The sequence below is a fragment of the Balaenoptera musculus genome, chromosome 8 (genome assembly GCF_009873245.2).
Source record: "Balaenoptera musculus isolate JJ_BM4_2016_0621 chromosome 8, mBalMus1.pri.v3, whole genome shotgun sequence".
Classification (NCBI taxonomy): domain Eukaryota; kingdom Metazoa; phylum Chordata; class Mammalia; order Artiodactyla; family Balaenopteridae; genus Balaenoptera; species Balaenoptera musculus.
The window spans coordinates 37,857,319-37,883,079 of NC_045792.1; the positions used below are offsets into that span (position 1 = coordinate 37,857,319).

Genomic DNA, 25,761 nt, shown 5'->3' on the forward strand with positions numbered 1-25,761 from the left:
CTTGTCTTTGTTGAGGGCAGTCAAGGACACACCAATTTTGGCCAGAGGCAAAGTCTAGAGGCCAAAACCAGAGCTTCTTGCAGTTTTCAAATTGGTGGTCATAATTATTGCTGTGTCACAATGACAAACATTTGGATTTCTGAATTAACGAATACCCCTCCCCTCCAACACACATGCGTGGGCACACACACACACGCACACACACACACACACACACACATCCAACAGTTGCTATTCCCTTGATAGGCAGTATCATATTGTGGATAGAGAATGGACTTTAGCATCAGAAAGAACTGGGTTCAAATCCTAGGTTCACCACTTTCCAGCTCTGAGGCTTTGAGTACGGTATAACCTCTTTGAGTCTCAGCTTCCTCATCTATCAAACGGGAAAGATAACATTTAGATCATGGTGTTGTTGTGATGACTCTGTTGACGGAGATGATGCATATAAAGTATAAAAGGACCTAAATATCTAAGACTTTACCTGTTTAGGTCATTATTGATTTCTTGAGCCTAGAACATTGTCTGACTCAATATTGTTGAATGAATGAAGGAATGAATGAATGAATCTCTACTGTGTGCCAAGTTCACTGCCGATGGTATAATAAATGGCAGCTCTTGTTAGCGTTTAGCATTTGGCATCCTTGGGACCTCCTGACAGCCTTTGTTATGCAGCAGTCCACTCTACCTCTGAAGCCACCACTCGTCAGATGGCTGGTACTGACCTTGAACGTCTCTGGTTCCCTTCTCTGCCCAGGCTCCCTGAACCTCACAGTGTGCACATCAGGACAAAGATGTGGGCATCGGACGAAGACTCCATCCATTAGCTCTGGAATGCTTTATCAGGTCTCTGGAATTCATGGGTCCAAACATCTTTGTCCTGAGTTTGGTGACTTCAGACTTCAGGCTGAAGTAATATCAGTTAGTATCACTCACACTGGCTCAGAACTCCTTGTCCATTGACAGGAAGTAGTGTTCTCGATGGCAAAGTTTTAAAAACCGATGTTCATGACAGTTGTGATAATAACAAAACCCGCTCATGTTTGTTGAATGGGTACTGTGTTCCAGGAATGGTGACTTATACTATTCCCTTTAATTACTCCATTTATATTATTTCCTTTAAGTTTACTCTATGAGGTAGGCGCTATTATTATTTCCATCTTCCAGTGGAGGAACATGACATTAAGAAAGGATAAGTAACGTGTCCACAGAAGTGACGCTCGTCAGTGGGAGAGCGAGAACCGGCATCGGCCTCTCTCTAATGCATGTTCACAGGCACGGCGCTATAGTGCCTCTGCTGTGCAAGCGTGCAAGAATGAAGACCCACAGAATAACAGAAGCAGGAGGCGTGGGAGAGCGCCATTGTAACACAGCTCATTGTGGCACAAATTTAAGTATGTCACAAATCATATCCTGTATCTCAAAATACAGCAATTAATCCTCACGTGCGTCCCTTTGCAAATATTAATTAATTAAGCATTTGCTACATGGAGGCATTACAGAGAACTAGATAAAAGCATGGATCTAGAATCAAGCTTCCCAGGTTCATATCCAGCTCGACCACTCATGGTTTTGTGACATGAAGTAAACGAACGTCTTTGTGCTTCAGTTTTCTTGCCTTTAAGGTGAGGATCACAACAGTACCCACTTCAAAGTGCATATAGTTAAGTACCCAGTAAATGTCAACTGTGATAATGCCAAGGTTATTGTTGTTGTCGAAAAACTGTGATAAATTCTTGGGCTACATGGGGCGGAGGACAGAGCATTCTGCTCTCAGCCAGGTGGGAAGAGAGGCAGGGACACAGGCAGAGGCAATGTGACCGGCTGCTCTAACAGATGCTTGCGCAGGGACTGCAACAACACAGGAAGGACCCCTACCTCAGGCCAGGGTGTGAGGAGGAGGTGGTGTCCGGGCAGTGAGCCTATGTGGTGGGGGTCACTGTGCCCCTTAACTCCCTGGAGACACGGGAACTGGGTGTGTCAGAACCACTGGAAAAAGTTATCTCTTGGGAGATGCCAAGGGTGAGTCCCATGAGTGAAACCACCTCACAGGAAAAGTCCTTTCAGTCTGTTTATTAGCTAAGCCCCCTTGGGATGGATCTCAACAAAGATCAGCCTCACACTGAACTTTTGGCTGTGTTCCAATGTATATACTGAGAATTCCTAGAACAGGCAAGTTGACACAAGGGAACTCTTGCCCAGAATGGTCTGTTTACTCAGTGGATATGAATTACCCTCAACTGTGTGGAGCAGGGCGTTGTTTAGCCTGATGGCTCTGGTCCCATTTACACAGAGGATGTCTGCTCGCACACAGTTTATTCTGGAAACCACAGCGATGGCATGCGCTTTGTAGCCAGGCCGACCTGGTGTGATTCTGGCACCTTCAACATACTGGTTCACCTTGGACACGTGACTTCCCCTCTCCAAACTCCATCTCCTCAGATGGAACTAAGAAGACCTATTTTGCAGGACTGTTACGAGGATTAAAATGATGACCTGTAAAACACCTACTATGGGGCTTGGCACATAACAGATACTTAATAAACAGCAAGAGCTAAGACACATGACACCCAGGCACTGTGCCTTCAGTTTTACAACAGAACCTCATTTCCTGAATCCTTATATCAACTCTACTTGACAACTGAAAAATCTGAAGCAAGATGAGCTATGATACTTGCAACAGGTCAAATGGTAGTTGCTTTTGTGCCTCTACCCCTAGGTTAGTCTCTTTGCTTGAAAAAGAGCAGAAGTGGATGGAAGTGAGAACAGGGCCCAGAATTCAAAGATGTTCCCCTTCCATCTTACCCTCCTTTGCCAGCTCTGCGTAACGTTCGAAGTGGACAGTCTGGTGAAAGAGTTTCTGCAATTACTATCTGAGCACTAAGCTTGACTGCTAGCTGAACCATTGGGTGGTGGACCCTAGTAACCTCTGTTGAGAAACAGGTGGAACATGGGCGTGGGATCTGGCAGTGGAGGTGTCAGGGCACCGTGCGCTGCGCTGCTGGTTTTTAATGCAGTGCTCCAACTTATGGCTGGAGCTCGTGGCGGGGTGCAAAGCTGTAACCTGGCCCTTCTCAAGGAGGAATTGATTTTCTAGGCCTTTCCTGATAGAATGGGTTTTTGATGAGTTTTTCCCTAAGCCCAATACAGCTGGAGGGACAGAGGAGTCTGGTTGCCACCAGCTTGACCAAGGAGTGACTAATTCACTAGAATGCTTGGAAGGCAAAAGAGAGGTGTTTCTCCAAATAGCATGATATCACCTATAGGTGGAATGTAAAAAAAAATGATACAAATGAACTTATTTACAAAACAGAAATAGACTCACAGACATAGAAAACAAACTTATGGTTACCAAAGGGGATGGTAAGGAGGAGATAAATTAGGAGTTTGGGATTAACAGATACACACGACTATATATAGATAACCAACAAGGACCTACTGTACAGCACAGGGAACTATACTCAATATCTTGTAATAACCTATAATAAGAAAGAATCTGAAAAGGACTATATATGTATACGTACATACACATATATATACATACATACACATATACATATATATATAAAACAGAACCACCTTGCTGTACACCTGAAACTAACACAAAATTGTAAATTAACTATACTTCAATTAAAAAACAAAAAGAGGCAAGTGTGTCCTCACCTGGAGTAGACAGCTTTCACAGTGGCTGCTCAGACAGCACTCCACTTAGAAGCATGTCTACTATACTCCTCCCTTCACAGGGCTAAGTCCTGAGCAGCCCGTCTGCATCACAAGACCCTGCTCACCTTCCCCTACCCACCACCCCCCATTTGACAGGATCAAACCTGAAGGGCCCTGTGACCCGAGCAGAGTCACGGAGAGTCTCTGGTCTGGGACCGTGTGAGGGGGAGCCTGGGCGAGAGGGGGACGCAGACACGGAGAGGCAGGCGAGCTCTGAGGCTAGTGAGCACATCCCGCGCGTGCACTAGAGAAACAGAGCAAGCACACGGTGGAGAGTGAGGACTCAAGCAGATGGACGTGGAGAGATGGAGGAGAGTCCACGGTGAGAGGGAGAGCGGGAAACAGAGCCACACGGACAAACACGGAGCCCCCCAGAACCATCTGCCCCTTGATTCTCACAAACAGGCCAGCCCAGACCCCCGGCCCCTGGCCCCTGGCCCCTGCGAGGCCTGCCTACACGTCCTGCCTGGGGCCTCCTTCACACACAAAGATACTTCTTTAAAAAAAAAAAAAAAAAATTCCTCTTTTCTGGGCCTAAGCTAGCCCAGTTGGATTTTTCTTTTTGTAACCAAAAGATCACTAAGACACTCTCTGTTGTTTCTTTACACCTCTATTCCCATCTCCACCAAGAAAGGACTTGATAGTAATGCCTTAGGACAAGGCTGACCAACACTAATGGCACCGACTCTGGTAACTAGTCACTTCACCATACTGATAAAACGGACTCCCTCTTCTGAAAAGATGTCTGAATAATTACTTGCCATATTATCTCTTCCTAAAATGTGTCCTCCTGTTTCTTCTTCCTCAGGATTCTTTGGCCCTGAGTTCCATATCCCGGCACCGTATCTTATAATTCTGAGCAGCCGCTGGGAAGGAGCCTATTCCGAGGGTCAGCTATGATTTATGGGGTAACTGAAGTCAGATCCTCTTGGAAGTCCTTTCTTTTGAGGTGTGGGAGTGGAAAGACAATAGGAAGGTATTCCAACTACTTCACTATCCGCAAAGCTATTTAGGTTCATTCTGCCTCAAAGACATGCTACCCTTGGAAGCTCATTCTTATATCTGCCCTCACCCCTTCACCCCAGTTTGAGTGTCAAACTGACAAACCCAGAAAGAGATCCCCAAAATATAATCCAAACATAGCACTGTTCACATCGTGTAAGAGTGATCTGTTCACATGAGGTTTATTTGATGCAAAACAACATGAGATGACCTACCTTTAAAAGCCACACTCATTCATTCAGAAATGAAAAAGCGATAGAATACAAAGCTGACCCCATACGCCCCTGGTTTGGCTTTCTGTTATCTTTTAAAAATTTGCTGATAAAGTTTCTCAGGTAAGGAAGCTCGTTATTTCAGAAAAGGGTGTTGGGCTCTCTGCCTTCCCGGTATGCATGTGCAGGTTGCCATGGTTCCAGGCAACGGGAGACAAGGGTTGTGAGTGGGAGACTAAATAGGTCTGTTAACAAACACAGGGACACTCCAGCCAGGGCTTGTTTTAAATGGCTGAGAGTGAACTGTTTTAAAACGAATTCTGTAATAAAGAAAATTAAGAAGGGGAGTTCAACCAAACTCTGTTCTGCGGAGCCCTGGGAGAGAGAAGGATGGGGAGAGGAGAAAAGGGGTGCAGTGGGCCAAGTAGGAAGGAGGAAGCTTCTGACAAACGCACCCCTGTCTCAACCAGAAATCTGTTCGGGTTTCGTGCATTTTACATACTGGGCTTCCAGATACGCTTCCTTTTAAACAAGAGCTCTGAGTTTGAAAGCCAGTGGCTCAGACATCACAAGAGAAACACAGATTTGTGGAAATGGCTGTTGTTAACATGTAGGGAAGACATTTTTTTGGCGAAATGAATCAATACGAGAAAGGGAGGCAAAGCCTGAAGTGTGAAGGATTTATTCAATCTTTGTTGCCCCAAGCTAAAAGGAAAAGAGAAACTTTCCCTTTTACAAAGTATTATGGCAGCGAAATTACTCTAACACGCAAATTAGTTTCCCAGGCCCACCCTAAAGGCTACACACTGCACGAAGCTTTTCTGATTCCTTCAGTAAAACAGATCTCTCCTGTATGGGAGAAGCTGCACACATACACTTTGCTGGGGGAAGTAGTTCTTTCACGAGTCTTTATACCATATCCTGCTTGTACTCCAGGTACAGTGGCTGATGTCTGTCTGACTTATCCTTCCTACTGGGCTTACTTCATAATGTGTCTAAACCCCTCTGTCTTTGTAGGACTTTAGCAATCTAAGATAGCGGAAGTGTTGCGTATGTGATGAAAGAAATATGACAAGTTTAGGCAACAGTCACTGAATAAGAGGATCCTATCGATACAAGATCAAATTCTAACTGGATATTTAAAATAAAACTCAAAAATGATCCTTTTCAGATGCTTATCACTGGAAAGTAACAAAGCCTAACCACAAAATCTTCTATTAATCTAATGGAGGAAAACAACACATTTTGGTCTTAACATACTTAATTTATCTATTGCTCTTTAATATCCAGGAAGTGAGTTTAACACCCCAAAGTGCTACTTTTTGTAGCACCAAATGTAAAATATCTCAGGTATGATTTGGTAAAATATTTATTTGAATACCAGTAAAAGCTCTCTTAATATAACTTTTTCTAATCTACTCATTCTTCATATTGCATTTTTATTTTAGAAACTATACTTATACACCCAGGTATAAATCATAGGTATTTTTTTACCTGCCTAGATCTATACATATGTAGCCTGCAAACTCACTTGACTGAATATACACCCATTCATCCAGCTCAGCTTCCACATGTACTGTTCAACCTTCCACTTTATTTTTTTTTAACTTGAAGTAAAAATGTACTGCTACTTCTGTGTCACTGCAGACAGCGTAATAACAAACTAAGCAATGAATTAAAAAGGCCACATAAATACAGGATGCACAGGGCATTTGATTTTGACTATACACCTACGCGTGAATCGATTATCAACTAAACCTGATAACTTACACTTTCTATAACCTCCACAGAAGTCCTATTTTGCTTTCTCTTTTCTTAACACAAAAAAGATAAATAACATACACGTCTATTTCCAGGTATGACAAAGTAAGACCCTACCAGACAATCTGGCTGCCCCTGCAGAAAACAGCCATGAAGCCTGGATATAATGCAGAGAGCAATGACCTAACAGGAGGGAAAAGTGAGGCAGGCAGACAGATGGCGCGGGAGGCCACTCACTGCAGAGGACAGAGCTGCACCTGTGCTGGGGCTGGACTGTGGCCACTGTCACATTTCATGGCACTGTACACTTAAAATGTGTACACTTTATTGTATGTACATATAGGTATATATTATATACCTATATTGGGTTTTATTAAGGCATTATTATAATATGTATACTAAAACGATGTTTTCTAAATGGGCCCTTTGAAGGGCAGATATGGCTTAACGCCAAAACCTGGCTGAAAGATAGAAGTTGATGCTGGGGAAATTGTTATATCTGGGACAGAAGTGACTCAATCTAGGACTGACCAGGGAGAAAGAAATGCATCACCTGCAATTATATGTTCTCCCTTCCTTTAACTTCTGCGACCCCTCCCATTGTCATTTTTGTAACTTGCTTTGAGCAGATCCTTTTATTCTTCTTCTTTCTACCAAACCACAGTCTTTGTCGGCAAGAAGAATATTAGTAGCAGATGCAAGCTTATTTTTAATGGTCCAAGACCAAATTTTCTGAACTTAAAGCAAACACTTTGTCCTGTCAAAGTTCCTGGATTCCATTAAGATACAACTGTATGTTCTCCCTCCAATTCATGAACCAAAAATAATTTCAAAAACTAATTGTAAGAAACTATACCACAGGGTTACTCATTGTATTCTGCTCATTTTTTATTCTTATCATCCAGAGAACAAAGAGTTTAATTTCATAGACATTTTGAGAAAAATTTTAAGAGTCTAAACTCTATGCTGGTCTCAACAATTATTTTGTTTCTGTATCTGTAGTGGATTATCCAGCAAGGCCTTTTATTATAATTGGCTCTGGTTCAAAGACAGATGTAGAAGTCAGAAACACAGAATGTTCATTCCAGTAGTTAGAACTCATTTGAGATGACTTGAATACATTATTATTAAGTCACAGTACTGGGCTAAATAATTTGCAGTAAGACTTCTAGTACAAGAATTATTTATGTTCGCTTACTAAGGCTGGATTCTTCTCTGGGTAAAAATGTGAAATCTTTCATCACCCCCAGAGCCAACAGAGATGACCTTTGGAGAAGGGGAAGGAAAAAACAAGAAAAAGGAGGTGTTCTTGTCATGGTCTTGCATTAAGCGCCTAGGGGGCCTTGGACAAGTCATCTGATCATCCTTGGTCACAGTTTCTTCTTTAACGAAGCATGGAGGCCATGCTAAACGAGCTCTAAAATCATGGGGAGTCCAACCCTGCCACCTCTTCCCACCTCCCTGGTACACAGGAAGTAGCTCTACAGAGTCAGGATGCCCTGGGTTCAAAACCTGTCTTCTCCACTTACCTGCCTGTATGACCATGAACAAGTTGCTTAACCTTCCTTTGCCCCAGTTTCCTCATCTATTAAATACCTGTAACACCTACCTCACAGGGCTGCTTGGAGGATGAACAGAGATGGTGTACCTACAGAGGCTAGCACAGTGCTTGGCTCACAGTAAGTGCTCAGTCCGTGGTGGCAGCTGTTACTGCCGTTAGATGACCTGAACCAGGACCTGAAGGCTAGATGACAAGGGAGCACCCCTGCAGCTCCACCTGAAGATAAACTTTGAACCATTAGATCAACAGCCTCTGGAAACACTGTCACTCACAACGGCCATCAGATGGCCTTTTAATGAGCTCTGGTTCAGAGGACACGTGTATCGCTGGTAACCAGACTTGTGACCTTTCAGGTCCTTTCCAACCCTGATATATAAGATCTGCAGACATCATCTCACAGCAGGATGCTTATGGGAGGATTTATGGCCCTGCTGGGAGAGGCACCCCTGAGACCTCACTATCCAGGCAGTTACTAGCCGTGGCTAACCACAGAGCTGTCCTGCCCAGCCCTGTCTCCATCGTTAGCTAATTGTGGATCCCCACTGGGGTAACTAAGGTTTGTGACTGCATTTGTATGTGTCTCAGTTTATCTAATGTGAAATAATCACGCTCACCCGATTAGGAATTAAGTAAAAGATGACTGTGGAACTCTCCCAGGAAAGAAAATAACAGTTATATCCTGATTTATAAATTAGGACAATTTACAAAATAAGACCTAAATACTTCTGAAGTTCTTTATTTTTCTTTATTCTCCTTTTGCTGGGGTTTCTTCTTTCCCTTTCTCTTCCATGACCAGTGCCTGGAGCAGAGGTTCACAGACTATGCCCTGCAGGCCAAATCCAGGCCACTTGTCCATGGCTCGTCTATGGCGGCTTTGGGGCTACAGGGACAGAGTTGAGTAGTTATGGCCCCCAAGCAGAGAATTATTTACATTCTGGCCCTTTACGGAAAGAGTTTGCTGACCTATGGCCTAGAACACTGCGCATGCATGGTAGGTAGCCAATAACTCTTTTTGAATACGTGATAATGGTCATCATTTCATTCAACATCCAATAAATGTTTATTAAATGCTTCTAAGCACCAGGCACTGTGCCAGCTTCTGAAACACGGTGACCTGGGAATACGATGGTGAGGATGACAGTCAGGGTCCGTGCCCTCATGGTGTGGACAGTTTAGTAAGGGAAGAGAGAAGATGATCATCCAAATAGTTCCTTATTTGCAGTATGATGACTGTTTACAAAGGGAACGGGCTACTGGCAGAGTATATAAAAGGAAGACCGGATCCTATCTCAGGCAGCCTTCTCTGAATAACTGCCATTTAATTTGAGCCGAGACCTGAACGTGGATTTCTTGCCTCTGAACTGCCAGCGAAAGTGAGGGGTCCCTGATGCCACATGAAATGCAAATGGGTTTCAGTCTGTTTTTCAGTCTGTGCTTCCTCCATCCATCCGTCTAGCTACGAGTGCAAGGAACACAGATCGTAATGAAGTTCGAGACACTTGATTTTTCAATCCCCAAACAGGAATGGTAAGCAAATAAATAATTTAAAAACCAACAAGGTGAAAATCATAAGCCACGTTCACCTGTTAGACACTGGATATCAACACATGACCAAGAGACCGTTCTGCCATCAGTTCTGGTTTTTTAAGAACGGAAAATCGGTCTAAATTGAGGAACATTACTTTTCACACTTGGGGAGAAGATTTGATGGAACATAAACAGATGTCCTGCAGCCTGGGTGCGCTGCTGGTTGTCATGGAGGTTTGAAGTTTCTTGGTGCTGCCTGTCAAGGTTGATCAAGCGGCTTAAGCACTCATATGCTCTGCCTTCCAAACCCAGCAAGGCTCGGCGGGCCACCCAGGCATTCTTTGGGAACACGGCCCATTGACTCCACCCTGAAAACTGGCAGGTCCTTTCAGAGAAGGTGGAGGAAGGTTGCAAAGGAGCAGGAAGAAGTGTTGCAGAATAAATGCGTGGTATAAAGTCTTCTTTGTATTTCCTATCACCGATTAGCCCGAAGAGCTCTGCTGCCGAAATGGGGAGATTTATTCCTCTATTTCTTTAGAGGAAATGTAGGTACAGGGAGATTAAGCATCTAACTTCAGGTCACTGAACATGTCAGTGAGAGCCCAGGAACCAGAAGATACAGTAACTGATCCAACATTAGTTGCTTTAGCCCATGCCTACAAAACCTTTGCTTTTTAGAATCGCACAGTCCTACTAAATATAGACGTCATCTAAAAGATCATCCCCTTAAAAGGAGAATCATTAATTTAGGGCAAGAACATTTTCTTGGTTTAAGAGATGCACCTTGGCAGGCTTCGTGGATGATTCCTTCCCCTTTGCCCAGTAGCTGATCTGTGGTGTCTGGCATGGTCTATGGATTGGTTAGTGTGAAAGTATGGCCAGCTGCTACAAAAACTTTCATATACCATAGCCAGCTCTCATCTCCAACATAACCATAGCAGAGTAAAGAGAAGGAGTCAGGGAACCAGAAGTCAACTATATTGTAGTATAGAGCAGTCATTTTCATGAAAAAATACTACTGTTCCTCATAGTAGAAGATTTCCCTTACCTGGATATCTTCCTATTTGAAAAACCAAGGAAGGAAGGAAAGGGGGAAGGTGGAAGGCAAAAAAAAAAAAAAAAAAAATCAGGCATTTTTAAGTTGCTTCTTATTCTGAAGGTAGTTCATTAATAATTTCACCTAATAGCTTGAAATAACTGAGCAAAACCAGAGGTAGCTCCCAACATGACTGGGAGACATTGAGCTAAAAAGAACATTTTGATACTGATGCACCATGATGAGAATTTCAAGCCTGTTGTTACAGGGATTTCCCACTTTTACTCAGTCCCTCAATAAACATTTATTGAGTGCCAGGTACATAAAGATCCAAAGGGTTTTAATGAGGGTTGGGGATGGATGTTGGTAAAGAATGCCTATAGTTCTCTCACCTAGTGGAGGAGATCCATGCAAAGGAATGGTGCCCATAGAGAATGTAGGCAGAGTAGGTGCTTATAGTAGGGGTTTCCCACTGAGTCAGGAGCTGCAAGCACCAGCAGGCCCACAGAGGAGGAAGAAGCCCGGTGCATCCACGTGTGATAACATCTAACCTCTCCTTCCTACTGAAGCCTGACAGAAACCCACAACATGATGTAATAAAACCCAGTGAGGATTCAGAATAAGCTCCTTATGCTCTATGTAGGTCAACAGAATTAATGTTTATGTCATTGTAGTTTCTGCTTTGTGTTTCACACAAGCCCTTAGAGGAAATACAAAAACCAGAGGGATTTTCTTTTAGGAAATTATTTTTGTCTCTTTTATGTTCTATAAGAGACAGAAAATCAAAGTACCTAAGATAAAATTCAAGGGTAAGATGACGATTATAAGATACATTGAAAATGGCAAGTTACTATTATTTTTAATAGAGTGGTCCCACACTTTTTTTTGGTTCATTTTTAAACCCATGGGGATTATAAGGGAAATCAAATCCTATGAATTAGTCTTGACTGATTTACACCCACTACTTATTAATTTAAACAAATAAATGAATGTCCAAAAAACCTTTTTTTTTTAGACAGGGACATTTAACAAAAGCCAGAATCTGACTTACATAGACTTCAGTTTAACCGAATATGCTGAATCCATGGGGCCTAAAGAATCCTAAGGGGTTGGTGGTGGGGAGATAAGTTGATGGCCATCCTGTAACATGACTGGGTTTCATCCTGGAATAATACGAGTGTGCCAGAGCTAATCAGCTCCCACTCCACTCAAGAATATAAGAAGATCATCTGTGCCAGTCTAGTTTCCCCGCATCTAATATTTTATTTTTGGCTTTCTGACCTACTAGTGATGGAAATTCTGCAGAGTTACCAATTTTAAGAAAGAAACAGTTAAAACGTTTCACTTATTTAGAAGACAGAGCTAAGAATGATGACAGACATTCCCAGGGCACTGCGTTTAGTGGACAGTGGCCTGTGTCTGGTGTGTGTGTGTGTGTGTGTGTGTTTGTGTACACAAGCACGCACACATACATGTGACAAATAAGTGAATGGGAAAACTAGGAATCTCAGTAAGTTAAAAAAGCTAAAGGACCAAGAAGTCCCAGTTTCACTCAGTCAGATCAGAAAGGAAATTGGCTAGACGCCCTGTTTTTAAGGAGCAATTTGGCTGCAAACATATTTGGAAAAACAAATAAAACCAGAAAACACACGCACAAATTTTTGAATTCCTCCAAAGAGAAAAACACAACGCCATGAGGTGATAGGGAAAAACACTCCTCAGACTCATCAAATTCCTAAGCACTTCATTCAGCAAGATTTTTAATACAGACAAATCTCATGTCCAAGAGGAGCACGATTATCGCCCTGTTGAATGTTCATTTCAACTTGTAGAGCTAAGTGGTAATGACCAAGGCAGTCCTTCCAGGCCTTCATCAGGCTCCAACTAAAGAGCAGAATTCTGTTTCTTTAAAGAAAAACTACTCTGGGCAGCAGGGAAATTTAGAAATCATGCCAGGAAGGATGTTCCCCTTCCGTTAGCTGAGAGTTTACAGAAGTCCTCCGGACCGCTCATGCTTCAAGAGTGCCTTGGGTGTTCTTGGACCTGGACCCCGAGCTTCAACTTGAACACCGAGCAAAAAAGTCAAACATGCTATTATTTCCTTTCCTTCTAACTTTTCCACTGGCCAAGGTGGTGGTTGTCAGGGGCTTCCCACCGTAGCCTTACCTCCTGGTAGGCATGATCCAGAGAAGACACTACTATTTGCTATGCAGTCCGACTTGCCTTTCTCTTAGCCAAGCATTAGAACCTCAAAAGACTCATTTGAAAAGGAGTAAAATAGATAGCTAGTGGGAAGCAACCGCATAGCACAGGGAGATCAGCTCCGTGCTGTGTGACCACCTAGAGGGGTGGGATAGGGAGGGTGGGAGGGAAGGAGATGCAAGAGGGAAGCAATATGGGAACATATGTATGGAGATGCAAGAGGGAAGCAATATGGGAACATATGTATATGTATAACTGATTCACTTTGTTATAAAGCAGAAACTAACACACCATTGTAAAGCAATTATACTCCAATAAAGATGTTAAAAAAAAAAAAAAAGGATGGCTCCTCTCGAGTGCCCAATGTTTATAATCATGACTACTAGGCACTGAAAAGTACTCTTACAATAGAGCTTCTAAAAAACTATACGGATAACTGAACACATTAATAATTGCGAAGAGAGATAGTCATTTGTGCCTGCCATTCTGTGCCCACGTGCTAAAAGGAAAGCCTGACAGAGAGCACCACCCATCACCAGCCTCCAGGGTATGTCTGCACCTTTGTTATTACACCTGCTCACTTAGCTATGGGCATGAGATGACTCAACATGCTCAAACCTTCACTGGTTACTTAATCCCAACTCCTCCTGCTCCTCCTGCTTTTTATTGGTAAAGGATGACCATACATCTAGTGGCTCTAGTCACACTCTTTTCTCTCTCTCTCACTGTCATTATTCAATTGGCCACCAAGTCCTACTAATTTGTCACTTGTTTATCTGTCTCCTACCCTCCACTACTACTTCTGTCTTAGTTCAGGACCTCTACCTCTCTTGCCCAGATACTAAAATATCTGTTAACTAGTCTCCTTGCCTACAGCTTAGTTCTTCATGAATTTCTCTTTTTCTGTGCCTCCCTAATTAGCTTCTAAAATATAAGCCTTGCAAACAATGAAATCATAAATATACTTGAAGAAAACATAGGTGAATATGTTTATAATTTTGGATTGGAAAAAGCATTTCTAAGTATGACATAAAACCTAGAAAGCATAAATACAGTCACCTGAAAAATCTTCTGTAAGATAAAGAACACTATATTCAAAGATAAAAAAACAACTGGGGAAAATATCTGCACTATATTTGGCAGAGGACATGCTAATTTCCTTCATATACAAAGAGTTCTTCCAATTCACTAAGAAAAAAACCTATTGTAAATTTGAAATAACATCTCAAGTCCATCTCTTGGCTACACCAGGAGACGAAAAGCTAATGCAAATAATTATAAAGCTGTGAGGAAGGCACATGTCCTGAAAAGACCAGGTACTGAAAAATTGGTTAGATATCACTGTTAGCAAACCTGCTTCAAATGTCCTGCCAAGATGCAATTACATCACATGTCAATACTGAGGCACATTTCAACAGTTGAAAAATGCCCCTGGACTCTCTTGTTTACACCTCTGGAACACAGCAGCGTATGTTTGCACAGAACAAATCATTCCCTGTAAAGCTGGAAGGGCCTCTTTGCCTACATTATTGATGTTTTAGTTTTGAGCCAGAAGGTTAAAATCTTTGGGAACATTTCTGAACACACACGACACCAAAACCTATTAGTCCATTAGCAAAGCCTAGGCTGGGAGGTTACAGCAAATGCCCATCAGATGAAACTCACTGACGTTTCCATTTTGACCCAAACTAAGTGACAAAATAATAGCCCCTGACAAGAAGGCAGAGTATCAGCAAAGTGACATCACTGACATAACTGCCACAAAGATACTTACTCTACCTAAGCACACGATCACCCAAAATTAAGGTGTCAAAATCCTAAGTGCAAATAGTACAGGTGACTCATTTTTCAAATGAAAGCTCAGATGAAATGGTAAATCTACTGCACCCATGAGAAGAAATAACTTTTGTTAGGAAAGTGAATAATTCAAGACGCTGATATATATAGTTTTGTATGTGAGTCTGGAGCACGGGGCAATTCACCTAACTGCAAGACTGCAAAGGAATCTGATGCAAAAGCCCAAGACTGTATTAGTGTCCATTTGCCAAAATAGAATTTAAAAAATGAACCTGAGACTCAAACTGGAGTGCAATCATGAGTAAATCTGGGAAAAACAAAGGAGCTTAACCCCAACGAATAGTACTGGAAATTAGAAAGTTTAACCAATTGTTTCCCAGCCTTGAAAATGTAGAGCTGTGTTGAGGGACCCAGGCATCAGAATACCACCATTATACAATGGATGGCCAGAGTCTGAGCACAGGACTTTTTGTTGTTCAAACTGTCTTTAGTTTGTGAGCACTTAACTCACAATGTTGTTGAGAACTATGACAGAGAAATGAATTCAGTTTTCTAAACAGTTTCCCAAAAAAGCCAGTTGGAGTTTTACATTTCTGACTTGGACAATGAATGAATGTGCAGAAATTCGAACCTTAATCGATGGTTTCTCAAAACCCACTTGCTTCTATCATTTGTCTCTGGTGAAATTAATAGAATATTCTCCCAATAAATCTCGAGGCACAGGAAGCCATTTTATTCCTGGCTGAAATGCGCTCAATGGTTTGCAAGCGAGGATCACCTACTGAGACACGTGCTGGGAACATTTAGGTGGCTTCATGATGCCAGGGGCAGCCAGTCCAGAACTGCTCAACCTAGGCACACACAGAATGTGACAAAAGAGCAAATCTCACCACAGGCTTCCTTCCCTTTCCATGGGGAAAAAGAACTGTGCCTTAGTCCAAGTGGCGAGTGCCAGGAAGTAATCTATAATACCCATGGAGGGCATTAGGGAGAAACAGAAACTGTAGGTAAGGAGGTCAGAATAGACATTACTGAAATAATACACATCAACCTTGGCTTTGTCTCTGGCAGACCTAGGTGGGTCTCATCTTCAGCCTAACAGCTTATATGTTAAATTAACAAACAAAAAGCAAGTAGCACAGAACTTACTTAAAACTAACAGGGTTCTTTCCTCAGGCCCCCAGTTTTTAGAACTACCCAGTTGGGATAGGTAAGCATGGAGACTCACTCTGGGAAGCGTAAAGCCCCTCGGTCGCTCTGTCTTCGTGTCCGTCATACTCCCTGCTGGACAGCTGCCTGTTGGCAGTCTCCAGTCGATCTGTGCACAGAGAGGAAACAATTACAAAGAAATGCACGTGCATTTAAGTCATCCTCCAACAGGCAAATGACCTGGGTGCTGAGAGATGCCCAGGGAGGAGCCCCAAATTGAACAACTCTTGGGGGGGGGGGACAAGACGCTCCAGAACATCAAAAGGAAAAGTCCTTAGACGCCATGCTGTGCCTTTATGCAATCTAATGCCAAGGTGTGCACCAGTGGCAGGCAGCAAAGAACAGGTTCCTGCAAGGCCAGCAGAGTCCTCGAAAAGGGGTTGAGTCCCCTTGGCCTCAAACCCAGCCCTCCTCTAACTTTGACCATCAGCCCTCTATAGCTGGGAAGCAAAAAATTAAAAATAACAATTAAATAAATACCAGGAAACAAGTCAAGATGACCTAATGGATGAAGATTCTACTCAGTGAGTTCTAGGTTTGCTCATGCCATTTGGTCAATCTTCATCTATTCAATTAAATAATTCAGCCTAACAAGTCTTTATTGAGCTTACATAATACCCAAGACTAAAGGGTTTGCAGTAATAAAAAAAAAAAAGGTAGGTTCCAGCTACAGACTGCCAGTACACTGAGTCTTTTGACACGAGGGAACTGAAAAATGGCTTGGCTGACTGAAAGTGAAGTATAATTTCATGGGTCAGATCATTCTGCATGTTGGAGGTTGCCAAGATCCTGTAACAGAGGGCCCATAGCTTTCAGGAAGTTGATATATATCTACTCTTTTCACACTGTGGGTTTTTTTTTTCTCCAAGAGGGACATGTGTCTAACTCTGCCTTCTACACTATACATCAAGCAAGTGTTAACTGTTGGCTTTCAAAGAATCCAACTAAACGCCTCAGCTTGATGTGGCAAGGGTTGTGCATGGAACATTGGTCTTTTCAGACATTCCCATTCACAACACAAGTCACGTTAAGTACTTTTAAAGCAAGAAGGAGTTGCACACATACTCCCTCCCTGTCAGGGACTCGTGCATAGAGGTTGTCACTTCTCAGGCTCAGTGCTGCAACCTACAACCTACAACGTGAAAAGAACACTTCTGCTCTCTGGTGCCCCTTTCCCAGGGGGTTGGGATTTACAAGGTTATGTAACATAACTTGGACCTGAAGTCAGGCTGTCAGCAACACGGGGCGTTTAGGGTAGAGAAAACATGAGTGAACTTGACATGCCTCGGAGGTCTCTGTTGAAATCATGGAGCCTTCGAATCTCGCCTTCGAGTTTGTTTCTCATCGCCTTGTCCAGCGACTCTCGCTTGGTGGTAGACTTGACCAGGCTCTCATAGGCTTCCGAGATTCTCTGAAGTTCTTTTTCAAACTGAAAGAAAGAAGCAGCACGAAAGTGAGACTTCTGACATTCCCACCCATGCCTTAGCTATGCTGATTCTTCGATGCTCCGGCTGTGAAGGCTGTATCTTCAATGCAGCCTTTCTGTGTCTTAAGTTTGTCTTCCAAATCCTGCAACCGACTCCACCACCCCCCCCCATCTGTTTCCCAGGGCCACATTAGGATCCTGTGAATTACGGACTCACAAGTCTGGTGGGACCATCTGATGTCACCTGGTAATAGTCTCTTGGTACAAATATCAGGAAGGGGTGAATTTAAACATAACTTAGGACTGCCCTGGTGGCGCAATGGTTAAGAATCCACCTGCCAACGCAGGGGACACGGGTTTGAGCTCTGGTCCGGGAAGATCCCAATTGGTGCGGAGCAATTAAGCCCGCGAGCCACAACCACTGAGCCTGCGCTCTAGAGCCCATGAGCCACAACTACTGAGCCATGTGCCACAACTACTGAAGCCCGCGTGCCTAGAGCCCGTGCTCCACAACAAGAGAAGCCACCACAATGAGAAGCCCGCGCACTGCAACGAAGAGTAGTCCCCGCTTGATGCAACGAGAGAAAGCCCGCGTGCAGCAGCAAAGACCCAACACAGCCAAAAACTAAAATAAAGTGAAATATAATGTTTAAAAAAATAATAAACATAAAATAAACATAACTTAAACCGCTTATATTAAGTATGGCAATTTACAACTGTTATTATTTTTCCTAGTTAATGTGAGGAAAATATTAAAGTATGGGAAAACTAAAGGATCACAAGTAGAACCCTAATTTCCTGACTCCAAGTACAGTGCTCTCCTGAGACCCTCCTACCCATCCCCAAAGGAACATAAAATCCACACGAAGAGAGGTTTCATCGCTCAGCCTTGTTATCCCTTTGTCTATGAAATTATCTATATAAAGGACTAAGGGATTTGTATCTAACTGTAAACCATAGAAAACCTCTTTATATGTGGGAGTTGAAAGACATGGGATAGAAACCAATTTTTTTTTTTTTTTGTATTTCACGAAATCAAGAGCTGTAACTGGGAGAGCCTTTAATCTACGGCATATATAAATCTATAACAAGTAGCTATAACTGATAGAACAGGAGTCTAACATAATAGCACTTTTTAAAGTAGAAATTAATAAATCCCATTTTATTGTTGTATAACATAAATGCAGGAGAAAGGGGAAAGAGTACTTGCAAACCTGGCTACCAAAAGTTGGAATCAGAGGCAAAGTGGCAGGGTTGAGAACATCAGCGCCTCTCCCTGGGCACCAAGAGACCTGCACCATGTTTTGGTCCCTCCACGGAGAGCTATGTCACCATAAGGCAGACACCTCGACTGCCGGAACTCCAATTGCCCAGATCAAAAAGTCCCTGCTGGGCTTCCCTGGTGGCGCAGTGGTTGAGAATCTGCCTGCCAATGCAGGGGACATGGGTTCGAGCCCTGGTCTGGGAAGATCCCACATGCCGCGGAGCAACTGGGCCCGTGAGCCACAACTACTGAGCCTGCGCGTCTGGAGCCTGTGCTCCGCAACAAGAGAGGCCGCGACAGTGAGAGGCCCGCGCACCGCGACGAAGAGTGGCCCCCGCTCGCCGCAACTGGAGAAAGCCCTCACACAGAAACGAAGACCCAACACAGCCAAAAATAAATTAATTAATTAATAAAAAAAAAAAGAAAAAAAAAAAAGTCCCTGCTGAGACTCCTATAAGTAATACATACCCTAAGAGATACCGATTGCACACTTACTATGTGTTTGGGTGCCGAGGAAACAGATATAAGACAATTCCTGGTCTTTAGGGTCTCACAGCCTAGAGCTGGTCTGTATGCAGATACATATGCTTCTACAGTGCAATGTGACAAGGGGTGTGGCGGTTTAATGCTATGGTAGCCTAGAGACAAAGTTATTAATTTTGCAGGGGTGAGAAGGGGTTTCTATAAAAAAGATTCCAGAGAAAATGCCATTTTAAATGAGTCCTGAGGGATGAACAGGAATTTGCCAAGCAGAAAAGAAAAGGCCAAAGGGCTTTGGCATTCTTGGCAGAAGACAGGGCGTGAGCCAAGACAGAGCCACGAAGGGAAGTGCATGTCTCTGACACGACAGGTCATCTGGGGATGACAGCAAGGGGCAAGTGGCAGGAGCAAGTGCCATAAGGAAGGACTTTACGGGCAGAGGTAATTGTGGGGTGCGGGGGGAGAGCTTGGGGAGGGGAGAGCAGCATAAATCGCACCTGAGGTTTTATGGAGATCATATTAAAGGATGGGGTTGCAGGGTGGGTGTAGGGAGAGAAGGCATGAGAAAGGAGTCCAGGTAAGAAGCGAACATAAACAGTTTAATGACAGGACAAGGGCATGAACCCAGATAACTAAAAGGACAAATTCCCAAGACACTGAAGAGTAGAATCAATAGGTCTCTGTGACTGGTCTGGACGGTAAAGGAGAAAGAAATCACAGACATTCATAGCTTAGAAGACAGAGTAACAAGACTTAACCAAGATAAATGATAAGAGAAACAGGTTTACCAAAACCAAAAGTCTGGTTTTGGAGATACCATGTCTGAAGTGCCTGCAGGACAGTTAGCAGGAAAGAGACAGGTCCGAAAGTCAGGTGGGCAGTTGTTTCACTATGCATAGATGACAGATGAAGTCACAAAGTGAGACCACTTAGGGAGATCAACAGAAGATCAGAGGGTCAAGGATGGGAGCGCTGACACTGCAGGAGAAGGCGAGGCAGGAGAACCCAAGAGAGAGACTGATGCCAGGGGTGCCATTGCAGCCGGGAAGCCAAAAACGTTAAGAAGGAGACCGAATGTGGTCAATGCCCCGGAGGTTACAGAAGGAGCCAAGACACATCTGAGAAGAGGTAGGTGAAGAGGCTGGAGGACATCAGGCCTTCTACTCAGTGGCCTCCAACCAGGGAGGGGCCCAACACCAAGGCTCCCTTCGGCACCAGGGGATGCTCCCAAAGGCCTCCTCATAGCACAGTTGGTTGTTCCACAGTCCCCTCATTTCTACAAGGCCTTTCTATCTCTTCCAAAGATATCATGAGTGATTGGTCACGTGGCAGCAGAAAAGAACAGCATGTCCTGAATCCTGTTCACAGCCCTACCGCAAATTATGCTCCTTCCTTTTAATTTTGTTTTCAGAAGAGATGGCTCCAAAACATACCACCATTTCTACGCTAATTCCATCTGTAAAAGGTGGCCTTTGTGTTTGGACAGTTGGGCCATCCCCATCTAGACCGAAGGCATCACCTAGTCCCCAAGGAAGCTGAGGGCACCAGAAACCCTGAGGGGTCCACCGTGAGACAGTGCTCATGCTTCAAGTCCAGGGCAACTAGGATGCCTTCCTCAACTAGGTCACCCATAGGAACTTCCCTCCATCTGATGTCACATACTTTCATCTGTTGTATTCACCTGACTGGAATTCTGATGCATTTTGTGTCTCTGATTTGACAGCTACTTGAGGGCAGAAACAGTTCCTACAGCCCTAGACCTGTGCCTTCTTATGACAAAAGTACTGACGGTTTACTCAATCTTTATACTTATAACTCCTAAAGACAAACTTGGACATTGATAAAACTACACCCGGTTGTGGATTCTTTCCTTTCATGAAAAGAACTTCCGTCCGCACGCTATAAATGGAAACTGCAGCGTCCCTGAGACAGCATAGTCTACCGTCTCAGATACTCAGGCAGACAGGAACTGGGTCAGGGTTATGTGCTTGTAGCTATTAAGAGAGAAAGGGCAAGGGTCAGAGTTCTGGACAATGTATTTCCTGTAAGAAGCGATACCTGTCGTGGTGGAGACAGATGAGTCTCCTTCAGTGTGACCGGAGAGGACAGAAGTACGACTAAACGCAGCAAGTTAATCAGATGAGACACGATTCAACATACGGAAGAATTTCCTAACTACCTTTCCCAAAAGTCTACCCAGTAGTGAGCTTCTCTTTCCTAGCAACATTCAAGTAAAAAATGAACAACTTCTTTTCGGAGGCATGAAGCAAGGGCTTCTAAGGGGTGGGAAACTGGACTAGAATTATTTTAATAATTTTTAGTCTAAAGCTCTACAGTTTCTGACTGCACACTCCTTCAGAAGGAGAACCACACCCTCTTCTTCACATCGGCAGCTCCAGAACATCTTCAGTTCCCCTTGAGGTGTGTCAGAGGTGAAGGGAGGTGGAGAGGCTGCCTTTGATATACACATATCCGGGCCAGTTCAGAGTCTGAGGATGATCGTGTGAAGAGGATACTGGGTTTGCCTCCACAGCTCCCATCCTCCCTTCCAGCCTAGACATCAGGAAGCTTTTAGGCCAGGCTTGCAAGATCCCCTGAAATCACATGGAGAAGCATTCCCTGGCCCAGAAACAGAACTACGAGCAGAGGGGAAAGCCTCACACAGCTTTCACTGGCATTGCTGCCATGAAGCAAATGCACAAAAAAGTGTCCGGAGAAAATCTCAGCCCTTCCCAGTTCTAGAAACTGGCTTGTTCCCTGACACCTTCACATGCACAGCTCAGGGACCTACAGAATCGAAGACAGGCCTGCCATCCAAGCCTCAGACTGCCCGATCACAGCCACCGCTGTTTCGCTGACAAAAGAAGAGGGTCTTTGCTAAAGCAAGCCCGGGGGAACAGTAAACATGGCGCCCTTTCCCTTCAAACGTCCATCTCCACCCTGATGGCTTCCGAGGCCAACGAGCTCATAGTCTGGTCCAGCTGGAAATTCCGTCCATGAACTATGTTTCAGGGAAACTGGGAGGAAAAAGAAGCAAAATGAGTGCCCAAAAGGAAATAATTAAAGACCACTGCTCTTTCTGGGGGTCCCCAGCCATCATTCCAACACTAACAGGGATAATCACCGCCTTGTGCCTCTCTGGAAACAGGGTCTTCATTTCCAGGCAGCACTTTGGCAGCCTCTGAGTTTAGTCGTTGTTTCCTGCTGTGTTCCTGGCTCAGTGCACGCAGGCTAAGCACTGCAATTAAAAATTCATCTATTTTTGGTTCTGCCCTGACGATGAATCTCTGCGAGTGCCTCCGAAGCCATGAGGAAGGATTCTAGGTTGGATGTTCCTGCCGGCACTGGGCAACCACACCCTACGGCGCAGCACCGTGGTTCCACCCAAAGCGGGGGTCAGCATCCCCAAGGAGTAAAGTCACCTCATTGGACAGGCCTCTCCCTAGACCTGAGGCTGAAATAAGAAGCTGCTGAGACACAGCGGAGCCGTGAGGCCTGGACTAGGATGACCTCGGGAACACAAGCCTTCAACCGTCAAGTCACGATTTCACGCCGCTCTCTGTCTCTTGGCCCTAGCTGCTGAGAAGAGCTGCGGAGCTTAGTGATAAATATGGCAAGTATCCATCAAGACCTGAGTTTTCAAACTGACGATTCCAGCTCGACATATGACAGGTTAATGAAATATAATATTTATGGAACCATTCATAACATTCAAGGGACTGAAGGAGTCTGGGAATCCAGAAGGGACACAGCTTTTGATTTTTCTCCTTAAGTCATCAAAATGCTTTTGGTCACAAAGTTTAAGAGTCATCCCCGGGCTTCCCTGGTGGCACAGTGGTTAAGAATCTGCCTACCAATGCAGGGGTCACGGGTTCGAGCCCTGGTCCGGGAGGATCCCACATGCCGCGGAGCAACTATGCCCATGCGCCACAGCTACTGAGCCTGCACTCTAGAGCCCGAGAGTCACAACTACTGAGCCCGCGTGCCACAACTACTGAAGCCCGCGTGCCTAGAGCCTGTGCTCCGCAACAAGAGAAGCCACCTCAATGAGAAGCCCGCGCACCACAACGAAGTGTAGCCCCCTCCTCACTGCAGCTAGAGAAAGCCCGCGTGCAGCAACGAAGACCCAACGCAGCCAAAAATAAAAATAAATTAAAAAAAAAAAAAAAGAGTCATCCCTTGTGCAGGGAAAATGAGTCACTGGGAGGCTAATTCTGGTTTTCAAAATAAAAATGGGCATCAACATCAAGAAACAGATGTATAGGGGACTTCCCTGGCGATCCAGCGGTTAAGATGCCATGCATCCAACGCCGGGGGCGCAGGTTCGAACCCTGGTCGGGGAACTAAGATCCCCCATGACGCGCGGCCAAAAAAAAAAAAAAAAAAAAAAGATGTATGTTACAGGCCAATAAAAAAGTGTATCTTAATAAAAAGTCAACAGAGAATCACAAGACCTCCCAATTTATGCATCCTCCTTGCAACTGTTCAAAAATATCCATGGAAAAGACAGAGAACCACACTCTGCCCTCAGGTGAGACTGCACGACTCCTGAAAGCGTCTGCCATAGGGCTTCACCAGGGAGAAGAAAAAAAATGACTGATTTCCCAGGAAATGCTGAGTTGGCCCTTCCCAATTTTCAGACTGTACCAGGAAATAAGCTGCCCCAGGAAGCATCAGAGGCAAGCCTGGGCCTAAGCAGTGACTTCCAGCCAAGACCAGGAGCCAGCACGTGTTTCCCAACTTCTAAGGGTACGACTGAGGCTGGGAGCGAGGCCTCCATCCTTAGCAGCCCGCTGGTTCCCGGCCCTCATTTGTTCCCCTCCAATAAAGGCAGCCAGACTTCTCCGGGCCAAGCCTGGTCTTGACTCCAGGGAGCTCCAGACCCTCTCGGTGGAAGCTCTGCACAAATGAGCTGGGGCAGGTCCTGTCTGTGAATGTTTGCATCATTCCACCCACTGCTCCCAGCCGACTGCTGCCAGCCCTCAGGGAATCACAGGGGCTGACTGTTCTGACCCCCGGACCAGCAGAAAGGCCAGGCTTAACTGACAGATCAACACTGCACAGTGAACACCACGGGTCAGCCAGGAGCATGTCCTGTTACACAGAACCAAGTGGCAATGCTTCTGTAGCCAGGTGAGTTTACATTCTCACCCTTTCTCTTTACAAAAGCCCCTGACTGCCCAGGACAGAGCAGGCACCTAGACTCTTGCGAGATGCCTTCTACCACACATGCCTCCTCGCCTCCAGAAAGGAAACTCGAGTGCCCTGGGGCTCTGCAGCCCGAAAAGATCCTGTGACTGGGTGGGATAGGGAGGGTGGGAGGGAGACGCAAGAGGGAGGGGATATATGTATATGTATAGCTGATTCACTTTGTTATATAGCAGACACTAACACAACATTGTAAAGCAATTATACCCCAATGAAGGTGTTAAAAATAAATAAATAAAATTTTAAAAAAACATTGCTTAAAAAAAAAAAAAAAATCCTATGACTTTTGCCCCTCACCTCTTCCTTTCTACCTGCAGCATTTCAGGTGCTGGCATGTGGGTCATCATGAAATCACTGCCTGTGATTTCACTCTCGCTGGATGTCTTCCTGCTGACTTTGGCTTTCAGCGTAAAGCCCTAAGAATGAAGGCTGCCGTACATCCTAATATTCCCACGACAATGACACAGGCTGGAAATACGCAGCATCTCCCCACCTGTTGTCATAAGCATAAGGAGAGCACGCGGTAACCTGTACTCTGCCCTCAGTGCTGAGACATCGCTGCTTTTTGCAGAAACCAGCTAATGAAACCAACATGGCAATCACAAGGTTCCTCCTGCCTGAGATCCCAGATTTAGAGGAAAAACCTGTCTCTCTCAACTCACTGCTTTGTGTTACTCTCGGTGTCCCCTTTTCCACACTGTCCATCAAATGCTACTCAGCCTCTGAGTCTCAGGTCCAGGGGCACCTCTGCTGCCCCCCCTGCAGCCTCTTGACGTCCCACTGCAGGTTTAACTTTGGCAACTCTGCCCCTTTTGGACTATAAGCTCCTCCAAGGCAGGCACCGTGGCATATTTACTTTTGTCTCCCTAAAGCCTTGCACGGCGCCTGGCATAAAAAGGGGCCTGGTTCAACTTTGGCCAGTGAGTCAGGGAATCAACCCCCCACGGGCAGGTAAGGAATTGTGTTCCCCTTCCAGAGAACTTTCTCCCTCTCCTCCCCTGGGGAAGTCCGGTACCTTGTGGAGCTTGTCGGTGTTGTCGTAGTAACCCTGAAGTTCCTGGTGCAGCACCCGGTTCTCCTCGGTTAGGATCTCCACCATCTGCTGGGCTCGCTCCACGATCGCAAATGCATCCGGACCAAGCTGCTGGCTGACGGAGGAGTTCTGGGAGGACATCGGGCTGTGCTGCTGCACCGTTGACGGGAAAGGAAGCTGGCAGGGGCGGCTGCAAGGGAACAGAAGACCAGCAGTCAGACCCCAGGGCCGTGGTGGGGAGAGGAGGGAAGCCCAACCACACGGGCACTATGGAAGGTTTCTACTGCCAGGGGTCATCACTGACGCACGGTCCAAGCTAG

The 25,761-nt window shown here is 44.8% G+C and overlaps 1 protein-coding gene and 1 long non-coding RNA gene across 7 annotated transcripts in view; one reads left to right on the plus strand and one right to left on the minus strand.

Moving 5' to 3' along the window:
• The window catches only part of AMOTL1 (angiomotin like 1), a 167,788-nt gene that overhangs the window by 27,983 nt on the left and 114,044 nt on the right, over positions 1–25,761 (minus strand). For all 6 annotated transcript variants that reach the window (XM_036859739.1, XM_036859740.1, XM_036859741.1 and 3 more), the window contains 3 exons: positions 25,424–25,631; positions 17,315–17,459; positions 16,050–16,139 (listed from right to left, as the gene is read on the minus strand). In XM_036859739.1, coding sequence (XP_036715634.1) covers positions 16,050–16,139; positions 17,315–17,459; positions 25,424–25,631 — 443 coding nt within the window. The remainder of the gene's footprint in view (positions 1–16,049; positions 16,140–17,314; positions 17,460–25,423; positions 25,632–25,761) is intronic.
• LOC118898922 lies at positions 1,906–25,621 on the plus strand. The gene is made up of 3 exons (XR_005020857.1): positions 1,906–2,988; positions 19,770–19,777; positions 25,550–25,621. It is a non-coding gene; the product is annotated as an uncharacterized LOC118898922 (long non-coding RNA).